We start from the raw sequence: 16,410 nt of genomic DNA, 5'->3' as shown, positions 1-16,410 counted from the left end.
CAAACTATCAAAATATCATTATTTTATCTCTGCAGACTAAAGTTTAAGAAAATTTAAGAGTTCTAAACTTAATTATCACAAAAGTTGTCAGGATTTGGGTCTGGTACCATTCAAATACTATTACAAATGCCACTGGAGTAACATCAATCTTAACCTTTCTATGAAGAAGTGTTCTGACACCAAAGCACTGATGTACTTTCCAGAGCATCACTCAAAATCAATATTCCAATGGGCAGAGGGGTAATCAGGCCATACCAGCAATGCTCAGGAATTACTCCTGGTTCTGCACTCAGGAATTACTCTCAATAGTGTTCAGAGTACCATATGGGATGCTGAGGAATCAAACCCAGGTCGGCCGTATGCAAGGCAAGTGGTCTACCTGCTGTGCTATTTTTCTAGCCCCTCTAATTTTTTTGGGGGGGGGGGTTTCATAGCCAGTGATGCATAAGTATTACTCTTGGTTCTGTATTCAGAAATTACTCCTGGGGGCCGGAGAGATAGCATGGAGGTGGAGCGTTTGCCTTGCATTCAGAAGGACGGTGGTTCCAATCCTGGCATCCCATATGGTTCCCCGAGCCTGCCAGGAGCAATTTCTTAGCATAGAGCCAGGAGTAACCCTGAGCGCTGCTGTGTGTGATCGAAAAATCAAAAAAAAAAGAAAAAGAAAAGAAATTAATTACTCCTGGTGGTGCCTGGGACCATATGGGATGCCAGAGATCAAACCTGATTGGCCACATGCAAGGTAAGCACCCTATGCACTGTATTATAACTCCAGCCCATTATATTTCTTTTTTGTTTTGTTATCTTTGGGAACTACATCCAGCTGTGTTCAGGTCTTGCTCCTGGCTCTGTGCTCAGGAATCATGCCTGGCAAGCTTGGGGGGTACCATATGGGATACTGGGGATTGAACTCAGGTCACCATATGGGATACTGGGGATTGAACTCAGGTCAGACATATATGAGGCAAGTACCCTATCCATTGTACTCTCTCTCTCTCTCTGGCTCCTCTAACATTTTTCTTTAATCTCTTCTACATAATATAATGCAAAGTCTTCTGTTGTACTGAATTATGATGCTGAGAGTATCCAAATAACAGTTATTGTTCAGAAACCAAAATGAGAAAGTTTTAAACAGGATCATCACAACAACAGAACAAAAAGAAAGCACAAGAGTTTTCAGTTAGTACTGGGGCTGGAGAGATAGCAAAGTGGTGTTTGCCTTGTGACGAAGGACCTAAGGTGGTTGGTTCAAATCCCAACATCCCATATGGTCCCCCATGCCTGCCAGGAGCTATTTCTGACTGGATAGACAGGAGTAACCCCTGAGTGCTGCCAGGTGTGGTCCAAAAACAAAAACAAAAAAAAAAAGTTTTCAAGTAGTACTTTGTCATCTATAAATAAAATATACTAAATTATATTATTGCTACATATCAGAATGCTGTGCAGAATATTCCCTCCCACTTCTTTTATGGGCAGAGGAATATACTCTTCTGACCCTTCACTTTGGACTTAACTATGTGATTCACTTTTAATTAATAGAACATAAGGTTCACACAATCAAGCAATCAAGGATTGAAAGTCACTTGAACAATTAGACTTGCTCTCTTGTGCCTTTGCTATAGCTATGAGAAGAGTTTTATCTGGGAAGCCACTGCCTCTTTAGTTAGAGCATAACAGGTGGAATGGTCCTGAGTGAGCAACCAAATCAAGAGTCACCCAACGGTGGGGCTGGTGAGGTGGTTGTAGAGGTAGCCTTGCAAGCGCTAGCCAAGGAAAGATCGCAACCACGGTTCGATCCCCCGATGTCCCATATGGTTCCCCCAAGCCAGGGGCCATTTCTGAGCACTTAGCCAGGAGTAACCCCTGAGCATCAAACGGGTGTGGCCCGAAAAACAAAACAAACAAACAAAAACAAAACAAAAAGAGTCACCCAACGGGGGCCGGTGAGGTGGCGCTAGAGGTAAGGTGTCTGCCTTGCAAGCGCAAGCCAAGGAAAGATCGCGACCACGGTTCGATCCCCCGATGTCCCATAGGGTCCCCCCAAGCCAGGGGCAATTTCTGAGCGCTTAGCCAGGAGTCACCCCTGAGCATCAAACGGGTGTGACCCGAGAAACAAAACAAACAAAAAAACAATAAAGAGTCACCCAACGGGGCCAGTGAGGTGGCACTAGAGGTAAGGTGTCTGCCTTGCAAGTGCTAGCCAAGGAAGGACCGCAGTTCGATCTCTCGGCGTCCCATATGGTCCCCCCAAGCCAAGGGCAATTTCTGAGTGCTTAGCCAGGAGTAACCCCTGAGCATCAAACGAGTGTGGCCCCCCCCAAAAAAAAGAGTCACCCAACGGGGGCCAGAGCCCCAGTACAGCTAGTAGGGCATTTTTCTCACACATGGCCAACCTGGGTCCAATCCCTGGCATACCATATGGTCTCCAGAGCAATGCCAGGAATAATTCCTGAGTGCAGAGCCAGGAGTAGCCCTTAAGCATTGTCAAGTGTTGCTCCCAAAAAGAGTCACCCAACTAAGTCTAGTCTGCAGCATCCACAATACCAAGCAAATCCAAATAGTTATGAGGATCTCATTCTATGTTATAATACTCTATAATCTCAATGGTGAACCTCTGGCATGTGTGCCAGCAGTGGCACTCGAAGGCCTTGCAGCTGGCACGCGGGAAGGGGTCCGCAATTAAGATATGCGGCGCAGCGAGAGGCAAGTGTGCCGGTGTCTGCTTTGCAGCTCACCTGGCAACAGGGCCGGACTGGCCATTGGGAGGACCAGGCATTGGGTGGCAGCTTGGGCACTAGGGCTCAAAAAGGTTAGCCATCACTGCCCTATAGGTATCACATGAATCTTATATGCTTTGTTACAGAGCAATAGCTAGCAAACAGATCCACATAGTATTATGGATCCACTTAGTACTATGAATAGTTCACTAGCTACTGGCAACTATAAAGTCCTATTTCATATCCTCGATAATTCAAATTATTACTAAAAAGACAACTTATATGGAAGTCTGGGCAGTAATTCTTCCACACTAGCTACAACTAGCAAAGAAATATGCTACAATATTGTTTTTGCTCTAATTTTCAGGGATGAAATACAGGATAGCTAAGGATTTAAAATTAAAACTATTATCTGGATTTGATCTCAGGCTGCTGCTAGTAGAGTGTGCAATTTAGTTAACTTCTCCAGAATCAGTTTCTTCACCTGAAAACTGGGACTTAACAATAAATCTATCTCACAGGATCATTTGGAAAATGAAACATGTAAAGAACTTGGAACAGTACATTCAAAACATCACACAATGAACATTAAATACTGTATGTAAATGATACTATTAGCTATTCGTGGCTGACTATATTTGTTCAAAAAGCAGAACTCTCCCACTTCTATTGCAGTTATTCTGTTACTAGAGTCAACTTAGGTCATAAGTCTGGGAATAAAAATGCAAGGAGACCCTGGTAGGAAAGCCAAGTTTTAGAAAGGAACATAAGAGGCTTCCAATAATATTCATCTTGGGCAGGCAAGGATTCTCTGCTGTTTCTCTTTCTTTTGCTCCCTTGCTTCCCACCCTCCACCCCCACACCAGTCATAGTTGAGGGAAATCCAGAAAATAAGATGCCCCCAGAGAACAAACCATTATTTTCAATATTGTTAACTCTTGAGTCTTCTACAAACTTTCCTAGCTGTTCTATCCAGCTTTAGGAAACTAAGGGGAATTATTCAGTGAGAACCCAAGTACTAGAAGAAATTTAGAGAATATTAACTGAAACTATTAACAGCTGATGGACCTTTTACATAGATTTTTCTCTCCTTCATTGACAGTTTTAGGAGACCATGACTGATGGCAATAAGCAGGGTTTTTTTTTTTTTTTTTAGGGTTTTCCCTATTTGGGGGAAGAAGGGTCACAACAGGAAGTACTCAGGGCTTACTCCTGGCTCTATGCTCAGGGATTAATTTTGACAGGGCTCAGAGAACCATATGGAATTATGAGGATCAATACACCATATAGATCAAGGTCAGACACATGCAAGGCAAATGACTTAACTACTGTACTATCTCTCAAGCCCCAAGAAGTAGATTTTTTTTGGAGAGGGGTCACACCCAGCAGTGCTCAAGAGTTATTCCTGGCTCTATGCTCAGAAATTGCTCCTGGCAGGCTCGGGAGACCATAGGGGGTGCCAGGATTCGAACCATCATCCTTCTGCATGCAAGGCAAACACCTTAACTCCATGCTATCTCTCCAGCCCAAGAAGTAGATTTTTTTAGTGACCAAGATAGTAAACTGAAGTAAATACTTTACTTTGTTTGTTTGGTTTTTTGGTCACACTCAGTGGCACTCAAGGGTTACTCCTGGTTCTTCACTCAGAAACCGCTCCTGGCAGGCTTGGGGGACCATATGGGATGCACGGAATTGAACCAGGGGATGCACGGAATTGAACCAGGGTCTGTCCTGAGTTGGCCACATGCAAGGCAAACCACCGTGCTATCACTCCAGCCCCAATAAATACTTTTCTATCCTTTTCCTCTTCAATTAATTCTTATTACACACATTTGTAGAAAACATACTTCTTGTTTGCTTGTCTGTTTGTTTGTTTTTTGGACCACACCCATTTGACACTCAGGGGTTACTCCTGGCTATGTGCTAAGAAATCACTCCTAGCTTGGGGGGACCATATGGGACGCCAGGGAATCGAACCACGGTCTGTCCTAGGTTAGTGCTTGCAAGATAGATGCCTTACCTCTACTGCCACCACTCCGGCCCCAGGAAACATACTTCTTAAATACTACTCTAAAAGGGCCAGATTATACAGGGATAATGTTTAATTTACATGCAGTCAGTCCTGGTTCAATCCTGGTACCACATATGGTCCCTTAAACATAGTGATGAGTAATCCCCGAATACAGCAATACACAGCATAAAGCCTCCCCTATCCCCCAAATACTGGTACTAGAAAATAGATTGTATTTTTTTGTTTGTTTGTTTGTTTGTTTTGGGTCACCCCTGGCAGCGGTCAGGGGTTACTCCTGGCTCTATGCTCAGATATCACTCCTGGCAGGCTCAGGGGACCATATGGGATGCCAGGATTTGTACCACCAACGTTCTGCATGAAAGGCAAATGCCGGGCCCGGAGAGATAGCATAGTGGCGTTTGCCTTGCAAGCAGCCAATCCAGGACCAAAGGTGGTTGGTCGAATCCCGGTGTCCCATATGGTCCCCCGTGCCTGCCAGGAGCTATTTCTGAGCAGACAGCCAGGAGTAACCCCTGAGCACCGCTGGGTGTGACCCAAAAACCAAAGAAAAAAAAAAAGAAATAAAGAAAGGCAAATCCCCTACCTCCATGCTATCTCTCCGGCCCCAAGATTGTATTTTTAAATATTTTAGCATCGCCGGAGCAATAGCACAGTGGGTAGGGCATTTGCCTGGCATGCAGTTCAATGACCTGGATTCAATCCCTGGCATCACATGTAGTCCCCCAAGCCTGCCAATTGTGATTCCTCAGCACAAAGCCAGGAAAAACCCAAGTGCAGTCAGGTGTGCCTCAAAATCAAACAAAAAAAAAGTTTTTTGTTGTGTTTTTCTTTTCCATTTGTTGTTTTTATTTGGGGGCCATACCCAGCAGTGCTCAGGGTTTACTACTGACTCAGGGATCATTCCTAATGGTGCTTAGAGGACCATATGGGATACTGGGGATAGAACCCAGATCCCAGGCCCGGAGTAATATAGAGGGCCTGGATAACATAGAGGGTAGGGCGTTTGCCTTGCACATGGCTGACCAGGGTTTGATCCCCAACATCCCATATGGTCCCCTGAGCTTGCCAAGAGAAATTCCTGAGTGCAGAGCTAGGAGTGATCCCTGAGCAACACTGGCCCAAAAACAAACAAACAAACAAACAAACAAAAAACAGTACACCACTTGCAAGGCTTTACCAGCTGTTCTATAACTTCACCCCTCAAAAAAGATTATTTTTGTCTTTCACATTCTCTTGCTTTAAGAGTACTACGATTGGGCCAGAGTGGTGGCACTAGTGGTAAGGCCTTGCAAGCGCTAACCTAGGACCGACCAAGGTTTGATTCCCCTGGCGTCCCATATGGTCCCCCAAACCAGGAGCAATCTCTGAGCACATAGCCAGGAATAATCCCTGAGTATCACTGGGTGTGCTCCCTCCCAAAAAAAGAGTAGTATGATTTACCATTAAACTTTTTTTTTTTTTGGTTTTTGGGCCACACCCAGTGACGCTCAGGGGTTACTCCTGGCTATGCGCTCAGAAGTCGCTCCTGGCTTGGGGGACCATATGGGACGCCGGGGGATCGAACCGCGGTCCGTCAGAGGCTAGCGCAGGCAAGGCAGGCACCTTACCTTTAGTGCCACTGCCCGGCCCTAAACTTTTTTTTTTTTAAATCTAGAGATGTTCAAGGTCTTACGCAATGCCCTGTCACCCACTTAGAACGGGGGAAAATACTTATGCCTACTTTCTTTATATAAAGTAAAAAGTGTTAAATTTTATTTATCATTTGGGGGCTATGCCCAGTGTTGCACAAAGACTAGTCCTTGCTCAGTGTGGACATTCCTGATACTGCTCAAGGGATCACATGGTGCCAGAAATTAACCTTGCCTTCCAGATTACAAAGTATACAATACTTGGGGCCGGAGAGATAGCATGGAGGTAGGGTTTTTGCCTTGCATGCAGGACAGTGGGTCGAATCCCGGCATCCCATAGGATCCCCAGACCTGCCAGGAGCAATTTCTAAGAATAGAGTCAGGAGTAGCTCTTGAGCACTGCCAAGTGTGACCCAAAAAAAAAAAAAAAAAAAAAAAAAAAAAGATACAATCCAATCCTACTGAGTGAGCTCTCTGGTCCAGTAAATTTTATTTTACACTTTAAAAGTTAATTTTGGGGCCAAAGAGATAGCACAGCACTGGGGTGTTTGCTTTGCATGCAGCCAGGGCAGACAGTGGTTCGAATCCTATCATCCCATATGGTCCCCGTGCCTGCCAGGAGTGATTTCTAATCACAAACCCAGGAGTAACACCTGAGTACCACCGGATGTGACCCCAAAACAAAACAAAAAAATAAAATAAAATAAAAGTTAATTTTGTGGGGGCCGGAACAATAATACAGCAGTATCCCATCTGGTCTCCAGAGCCTGCCAGGAGCGATTTCTGAGCGAAGAACCAGGAGTAACCCTTCAGCACACCGGGTATGGCCTCAAAACAAAAACAAAAAAAAAAAAAAGAGTTAATTTTGTAATCTGGTCCAGTAAATGTTTATTTAAAAGTTAATCTTTGTAAGCCACTATGATCAAAATAAAAATTAAAAAAAAAGTTAATCTTATAATTTGACAATAAAATGAGTAGGGCAGTGGGGAAAAAATAATAATTTGACAATAAAAAATTCTGATAATTGGGGTCGGAGTGGAGGCACTAGCGGTAAGACGTCTGCCTTGCCCGCACTAGCCTAGAACAGACCATGGTTCGATCCCCCAGCGTCTTATGTGGTCCCCAAGCCAGGAGTGACCCCTGAGCATCACCAGGTGTGGCCAAAAAACAAACAAAAAAATTCTGACAATCATTAAAAATTGAAATTCTCAAAACATAATTCTAATAATTTTCTGATACATTACAAACACAAATCAAGAGCTTTAGCACAAAATTAACTATTAAAGTCATACCAGAACATCCTTTAAAAGTATGCCCAAAAAAATAAAATAAAAAAAGAGTACACCCAGGGGCTGAAGAGATAACACAATGGTGGGCATTTGCTTTGCACAAGACAGACCCAGGACAGACCTGGGTTCAATTCCTGGCATCCCATAAGGTGGTCCCTCAAGGCTGTCAGTAGCAACTTCTGAGCACAGAGATAGGAGTAAACCCTGACAACCACTGGGTGTGACCCAAAAACCAAAAAACCAAAAAAAAAAAAAAAAAAAGAAATAGGGAAAAAGTATGAGACATATAGAAGAAACTCTGACAATTTGGACTACTAGTTTCAAATTTTCATCCAGCCAACTAATCATCACTCCCACAGTGAAAAAATCTTAAGTATTTACTTTTTTATTATCTTCAATATTTATTTTTGCTTTTTGGGCAAAAAGAAAAAGAAATAAATGTATGTCATGTGTGCCAAGCCATAACACAAATTTTTTCTTTTGGGTGCCTCTCCCCAGACTTGGAGAGGTGCCCGGTATCATACCCAGGACCTTATGTATACCCAAGCTCTCTCACCATATCCTCCAGCACCCTAAATTAGTCTTGGAGGGGTGGGGTGGGAGCCACACTCAGCAGTGCTTAGGGGCTATTCCTAGCTCTAAGGTCAGTAATAACAGCTAAAATGCCTGGGAGACCATATGTGGTCCAAGGTACCAGGGACCAAACCTGAGTCACCATATTTAAGGCAAATGCCTTAATTCCTATACTACCTCTCTGGTTCCCCAAAATTAGTGTTTTTTTTTTGTTTTTTTTTGTTTTTTTTTGGTTTTTGGGCCACACCCGGTGACGCTCAGGGGTTACTCCTGGCTATGCGCTCAGAAGTCGCTCCTGGCTTGGGGGACCATATGGGACGCCGGGGGATCGAACCGCGGTCCGTCTCCTAGGCTAGCGCAGGTAAGGCAGGCACCTTACCTCGAGCGCCACCGCCCGGCCCCCAAAATTAGTGTTTTAAGCATCTTCTTTTTTTCAGTTCTTGGGCCAAACCCAACTGCACTCAGGAGTTACTCCTGGCTTTGGGCTCAGGGGTTTATTACTGTGGGATGCTGGGGATCCAACCTAGGTTGGCAGCATGCAAGGCAAATGCCCTACCAGCTGTGCTATTATTCCGGCCCATGTTTTAAGCCTCTAAATTTGGAGTGATTTATTATACATACCAGTTAATTCTTGTACTATTTCACTTAGCAAGTCAACAAAAATTATTTTATGTGTCCCCAACGGTATTACATTCAAGTGTCAAATGTTTCCCCAATTCCTGATATTCTGGAATTGGTTTATTCTCTCCAATTTGTTTTGTTTAGGGGCCATCCCCAGCAATGTTCAGGGTCTACTCTCAGCTTCCTGCCGAGTGTTGCTGCTGACAATGTTTGGGGAACTATGTGGTACTGGGGATCAAAGTTAGGTCTAACCCACACAAAACATGCACTTCAGACCTTTGGCTTATCTCCCATATCTATCCTGTTCACTCTGAAAATAAATATCAAGGGAGACCAGAATAATAATAATACAGCAGGTAGGGCAAATAAACTCAATGGGCTGGAGTGATACAGTAGATAGGCTGCTTTCCTTCATAGGACAAGATTCAATCCCAAACATCCCATTTGACCACCCTGAGTCCTGCTCAAAGTGATCCATAAATGCAGAGTCAAGAGTAAGCCCTGAGCACTGCCAGGTAGTGTGGTCAAAAAAACAACAAAAAATTAAAAATAATTTTGGGCCACGCCTGGCAGCATTGGGGACCATATGGAATAGTGGGGATCAAAACCAGATCAATGGCGTGCAAGGCAAACTCCCTACTTGCTGTGCTATCACTCCCACACTAAAAATAATTTTTTAGGGACCAGAGCAACAGCACAGCAGCGAGGCTTTTGCCTTGCAGGCAGACGAGCAGAGTAGGACCCTGTTCAATTCCTGGCATCCCATATGGTACCCCAGCCTGCCAGGGGTGATTTCTGAGTGCAGAGCTAGGAGTGGCCTGAGTGTGGCCCAAAGACCAATTAATAAATAGTTTTAAAAAATAATAATTTTTTAAAACTTCACTCCTTCAACTCATCTTTTCATTACTTTATATCCATGTAAAATGGTGCCTAAATTCTCTCCTTTTCTTTTTTTTTTTTTGTTTTGTTTTTTTTTGTTTTTGTTTTTTTTTGTTTTTGGGGCACACCCGGCGGTGCTCAGGGGTTACTCCTGGCTCTATGTTCAGAAATTGCTCCTGGAAGGCTTGGGGGACCATATGGGATGCCAGAATTTGAACCACCATCCTTCTGAATGCAAAGCAAACGCCCTCCCTTCCTGCTATCTCTCCAGCAGGACTCTCTCCTTTTCATTTCTCCACTTAAGTCCTCTTTCAAGTTCTATTTATCTTTTTTTTTTTTTTTTTTGTGGTTTTTGGGTCACACCCGGCAGTGCTCAGGGGTTATTCCTGGCTCCGTGCTCAGAAATTGCTCCTGGCAGGCACGGGGGACCATATGGGACGCCGGGATTCGAACCAATGACCTTCTGCATGAAAGGCAAACGCCTTACCTCCATGCTATCTCTCCGGCCCCCTATTTATCTTTTTTTATTATAAACCTGTTGACCAAGGAATTGCTAGGAAAGATTCTTGAGGATCTTCTAAAACTGGGCTATTCAATGTAAACTAATTTCTTCTAGAAGTTAAACATTATGCTTAAGCAAACTGTCACAAATATTCAACCAAGAGTAAACTTTTAAGTCTAAATAAGCATTTCTCAGAAACTGCATCCATTCTGGGTGGGGGGAAGGGTGGTCTGGAACTACCCTGGAAATTAGTAGCCTCATGTAAAATTGTGGGCAAAGTACACTTTCTGTTTGATCTTTTTCTTTCTTTTCTTTTTTTTTTAAATTTTGGGCCACACCAGCAGTGCTCAGGGTTTACTGCTGGTTCTGTACTCAGGGATGATGTTGGCAGTGTTTAGGAGACAATATGGTGTGTTGGGGACTGAACCCAGGTCCACAATATGAAAAGCAAACACCCTACGCTGTGTAATATTTCTCAAGTCCTGTTTGGGATTTGGTGAGGGAGGAAGGCGTTTGGATTTTTTGGTTTACTTTTTGTTTGTTTGCTTGAGAGCTATACCTAGTAGTGTTCAGGGGGTTATTCCTGGCTCTGCACTCAGGAATTATTCCTGGCAGAACCCCGGAGCGCTGCCGGGTGTGACCCAAAAACAAAAAATAAATAAATAAATCAAAGAAATTACTTTTGGCAGTAGTTGGGCAGGGAAGCATATGAGATGCCAGAGAACTGAATCATGTGCAAGGCAGGTGCCCAACTCACAGTCCTCTCTCTTTGGCCATATGATTTTTTTTCTAAAATGGGTGTGGTTGGCTAGAATATAAATCTAGGAACCTCTGGTCCAGACCATATGTGATTTTTTTTTTTTTTTTTTTGGTTTTTGGGCCACACCCGATAATGCTCAGGGGTTACTCCTGGCTATGTGCTCAGAAGTTGCTCCTGGCTTGGGGGACCATATGGGACACCGGGGGATCGAACCGCGGTCCGTCCAAGGTTAGCGCAGGCAAGGCAGGCACCTTACCTTTAGCGCCACCGCCCGGCCCCCCATATGTGATTTTTGGTCAATCCTGAACTAGGAGTCTCCCCCAGGAGTCTCATTAATAATATTTTACTATAAAATTTCTAATGAACGGGCCAGTGAGGTGGCGCTAGAGGTAAGGTGTCTGCCTTGCAAGCGCTAGCCAAGGAAGGACCACAGTTCGATCCCCTGGCGTCCCATATGGTCCCCCCAAGCCAAGGGTGATTTCTGAGCACTTAGCCAGGAGTAACCCCTGATCGTCAGACAGGTGTGGCTACAAAAACCAAAAAAAATAATTTCTAATGAAAGGGGCCGGAGAGATAGCATGGAGGTAGGGTGTTTGCCTCGCATGCAGAAGGACTGTGGTTCAAATCCCAGCATCCCATATGGTCCCCCACCCCCGAGCCTGCCAGGAGCGATTTCTGAGTCACCCATACAGAAACAGTTATTCAAATTTTATATCTGAGGGAATTGGTTAGATCAAAATAAAAACAAATACTAGACATAAAATTTTCAATTTGAGAGGCCGGAGACATAGGATGGAGGTAAGGCATTTGCCTTGCATGCAGAAAAACAGTGGTTCGAATCCCAGTGTTCCATGTGGTCCCCCAAGCCTGCCAGGAACAATTTCTGAGCGTAGAGCCAGGAGTGACCCCTGAGCACTGCCGGGTGTGACCCCCCAAAAAAACGAAACAAAACAAACAAAAAACTTTTTCAACTTGACTTAAAAGAATAGTACATGTCGGCCCCGGTGAGATAGCTTAGCGGTGTTTGCCTTGCAAGCAGCCAATCCAGGACCAAAGGTGGTTGGTTCGAATCCCGGTGTCCCATATGGTACCCCGTGCCTGCCAGGAGCTATTTCTGAGCAGACAGCCAAGAGTAACCTCTGAGCAATGCCAGGTGTGGCCCAAAAACAAAAACAAACAAACAAACAAAAAAGAATAGTACATGTCATATACTGTGCACTAATTATTTGTGCAAGAAAATAAACCATCTTTCTACTTAACACTGACTCTAAATAAATTGACGTTTTATAACAGGATAAAGGGAACCATAAACAGGCTGTGACTTACTCAGATTCATAATAAAACTGTTACTGAGCTGGAAGAGAATATCAAATCTTGAATCCTCCATTCTGTTTCAATTACGGTATCATTTTTGGTGGCCGTCTTCCAGTAGGCCTTTCCTCAAACAGCAGCCCAATAATCAACAAGGTCAAAAATAAAAGTAACTAAAATTAAGAGAAAGTTGGCTTCTCCCTCTGGAAACTGACTCAACATTTAATCATGGGTGGTGCCCTAAAAATTGGAAATTTCTAGATGGACCTCAATAGTCCACTTTAACTCAGGAGACCATTATCATAATATCACTTGATAGCACAAAACAGACATCAGGTATCTGAGAATGTCCCTAAGCTAGATCTAATGAGAAATAAAGAAGATTAAATCACAATGTCTCTTTATAATATACAAATCACACTATTCCATAAATCAAAACCAAGCATCAAGATCAGGGCTTAACTAAGCTCAAGTAAAATATGAGAAATAAAAATTTGAGACTTCTCTGACTTAAAATAGAAGCTGACTATATATATATATATATATATATATATATATATATATATATATATATATATATATCTTACTTCCAAAGTTAAATTTTTTTTCAATCTCTTCTTAATATTTCAGAACTTTTAGCACTCTGCAGAAATTCAAATAACTTTTTTGGTGGATAATCATGTCCAGCAATGCTCAGGATTTATTCCTGGCTCTGCACACTGTAATCAGTCCTAGCAAACTCAGACCATATGGAATACAAGGGATCAAACTCAGGTCAACGACATGCAAGGCAAGTGCCCTCCCACAGTACTCTATCTCCAGCTCAATTCAAGTAACTTTTCAGGAGTTACCAAACTCTTAAAAACACACTCTAGGAGCAGGAGTGATAGCACAGCTGTAAGGTAAAGCCTTGCACACAGCAGACCTGGGATGGGATGGAACTGGGTTTGATCCCCGGCATCCCATGAGAGTCATTGAGCCAGCCAGGAGTGATTTCTGAGCTCAGAACCAGGAGCTACTCAAGTCCTGCTGAGTGTGGCCAAAAAACAAACAAACAAACAAAAAACATCCCAGGGCCAGAGCTTTGCAAACCCAACCCAGGTTTGATCCATATGGGGTTCCCTGAGCCTGCCAAGAGTAATTTCTGAGCAGTCGGGTGTGGCCCACAAACTAATTAAAAAAAAAAAAAAAAACCTCCAATTAAATTAGAAGTTTTGTTTCTGGGTTTGTTCTGTTTTGTTTTGGGCTTTTGGGCCACAAATGGCAGTAACTTAGGACTTACTCCTGATTTTATGTTCCGGTGTCTATCATTCCCGGGACCATATTGTATGCCAGGGATTGAACCCATATACTGCCATATGCAAACCAAGTGCCCTATCACTCCAGCCAGAAATAGATCTTCTCGATCTTTTCTTTTCTTTTAGCCACACCCACCCAGCTGTGCTCAGGGCTTACTCCTAGATCTAGGCTAAGAGTAGTCAGTCAGTGGTTTTGGGGGCCACACCAGTGATGCTCAAGGTTTACTCTGGGCTCTGGGCTTAGGGCTTAGACATGACTTCTGATGGAGCTCCAGGTATTGACTATATGGGATGTCAGGGATCAAACCCAGTTTGGTCACTTGCAAGGCAAGAGTCCTACCCACTGTACTATCTCTTCAGCCCTTAATAAATGTTTTTGAAAGTATTAAAATAAAGTTTTAGTGAATTTGGTTAACTTAAAAAAAAGTATTCTTGTAAACAAAAGCAAAGACATAATAACTCAGGGTCAGAGATAGTAGCGAGGTAAGGTGCTTGCCTTAAATACAATTAACCCAGTTCCCTAGCATTTCATACAGTCTCCTGAGCATCTAGAAAAGTGACCCCCCCTGAGCACTAACTGGTGTAGCTCAACAATGTCACTAGGGTAACCCTCTCCAGAATAAAGCAAAACGACTCTATGAAATACGATTTAGAAGAACAGATGATCGTCACTTCAGAATAAAAAAGCCTGACTGGACATAATATCAGTGTCCTTAAAGTCACCCGTTAAGAATCTGGGCCCGGGGCCGGGCGGTGGCGCTAAAGGTAAGGTGCCTGCCTTGACTGCGCTAGCCTCGGATGGACCACGGTTCGATCCCCCGGCATCCCATATGGTCCCCCAAGCCAAGAGCGACTTCTGAGCGCATAGCCAGGAGTAACCCCTGAGCGTCACCGGGTGTGGCCCAAAAAAACCAAAAAAAAAAAAAAAAAAAAAAAAAGGAATCTGGGCCCGGAGAGATAGCACAGCGGCGTTTGCCTTGCAAGCAGCCGATCCAGGACCTAAGGTGGTTGGTTCAAATCCAGGTGTCCCATATGGTCCCCCGTGCCTGCCAGGAGCTATTTCTGAGCAGACAGCCAGGAGTAATCCCTGAGCACCGCCGGGTGTGGTCCAAAAACCAAAAACCAAAAAAAAAAAAAAAAAAAAAGAATCTATACACCCCATTCAAAATTTCTTTGGCTACTGCCACAGTTATTCTCAGACCTATGAGATTCAAGCCTCGGGTCAAAGAATCAAATAACAGACTGTACACACTTTGCGAAATAAAAACATAAACAACTCTAAGATTCAAAATTAAAGACTTAGCCTCCCTCAAAATCCCATCTCCACCTTCCAACTGGTCGTTTTGAGGACGGCCCATTTTTGAGCTCCTGTATTTCTCCATCACTTCCCAGCGCTCTAGAAAAGTCTCCATCCTTTCTCAAGAGTGACACAGCCTCTGTCCCTCCACATGGCATCTGTTCTGCACCATGCAGCCCTGAATTCTGCATTGTTCTGCCCTCTTCTCAGCGGGGTGCTTTTTTTTTTTTTTTTTTTTTTTTTTGCTCCTGGTGGCCCAAATTTCTTTTCCACCCTATACTTACTATACAATGTTACCTCTGGCCTCTTCTTTCCAAGTTATGTGTCCCTTTCTCTAAACCCTATCCCTGGGGCTCTTCAGCCAGTCCCCCGCCGCCCCACTTCGGATCCCAGGGACTAGCTGTCACCTTAGCTCGCGGTGCCCCCCAATCCCTAACTAACCCCAGGCCTCTCTCCCCCTCCCTTTTGCAGAGTTTGTCAAAAACATTAGTTGAGCGAGCACAGATTGCACCCTGGAGGCAAAGACTCTGTCTCTCTCTCTCTCTCTCTCTCTCTCTCTCTCTCTCTGGGATCTGCAAAACTACAGGTGCCGGGGCGGCCCAGCTTGCCCGAACCCCGAGATTCCCCCCTATGCCACCCCATCCCACCCCTGCAGCCGGCCCTGTGCGCCCACCCAGGACCCCGAGGAGGGTCCCCCTTTCCCCATTCCAGCTACACCCCCAACCTGACAAGGAGAAGAACCCACCGGCGGCCGCATCGCGTCGCTCCCCAGATGTGTGAGGGGGTCCCCGAGTTCGGATTAACTGTCCCCACGCCCCTTTCCCTTTCCTTGGGGGCCCCGGAGCGCCCCCCCACCCCCGCGACTCAGCCCCGCTGTCACTTGGCCTCACCTCCACAAGATGGCGGAGCTGCAGCCCCCCGACCGGCCTCCCCGGGAGCTCCACGGCCCGGCCCGGCCCTTCAGCAGCCCCCCGCCATCAACCGGAGCCTGTTGGGGGGATCCGCTGCCCCTTTTCCTCCCCGAGGCGAGCGGGTGGTGCAGGCCTGAGCCTCAGCGACGCCGCCCCCACGGTAGCCCCCCAACCCTGGCCGGCACCTTTCTCCTCACCATAAACTTGAGCGCTTTTTCTTGCAGCACCGCCTCGGCCGGGTCCATACTCGGCTCCCCCCCACCCGAGCCCCTGGGTCTTGCGCTCCGCCAGGGGCCGCCCCCTCGGTGGCAGGCCGCAGCCGACGCAGCTCCCGGATCCCGCCTCCTCGCCTTCCCCCGCCCTCGCTCTTCTTACCTCTCTCTCCCTCTCTCGCTTAGGCACCCGCCTCCTCTCGGGAGCACCACGCATGTGTGAGCCTGCTCGCTGCTTCATGGGATTTGTAGTTCTTCGAGCTGTCCGGGACGGGACATGAGAGCGCGTCGTGTACTTCAACTCCCGCTCTCCCCTGCGGCAGGCCGCTCGTGGCTGCACACCTAGAGGAAGCAGGACCTGGCGAGGTCACGGGGAGGTC

At 45.3% G+C, this 16,410-nt stretch overlaps 1 protein-coding gene across 2 annotated transcripts in view; it reads right to left on the bottom strand.

Moving 5' to 3' along the window:
* The window catches only part of BTRC (beta-transducin repeat containing E3 ubiquitin protein ligase), a 240,470-nt gene extending 224,285 nt beyond the window's left edge, over positions 1-16,185 (bottom strand). For both annotated transcript variants that reach the window (XM_049790860.1, XM_049790861.1), the window contains exon 1: positions 16,016-16,185. In XM_049790860.1, coding sequence (XP_049646817.1) covers positions 16,016-16,063 — 48 coding nt within the window. In that variant the 5' untranslated portion in view covers positions 16,064-16,185. The remainder of the gene's footprint in view (positions 1-16,015) is intronic.
* Positions 16,186-16,410: the final 225 nt, after the last annotated feature.

Source organism: Suncus etruscus, chromosome 17 (assembly GCF_024139225.1).
Source record: "Suncus etruscus isolate mSunEtr1 chromosome 17, mSunEtr1.pri.cur, whole genome shotgun sequence".
NCBI classification, from domain to species: domain Eukaryota; kingdom Metazoa; phylum Chordata; class Mammalia; order Eulipotyphla; family Soricidae; genus Suncus; species Suncus etruscus.
Note: the sequence above shows the minus strand (reverse complement) of the source record. Positions and strands in the feature narration are given on the sequence as shown.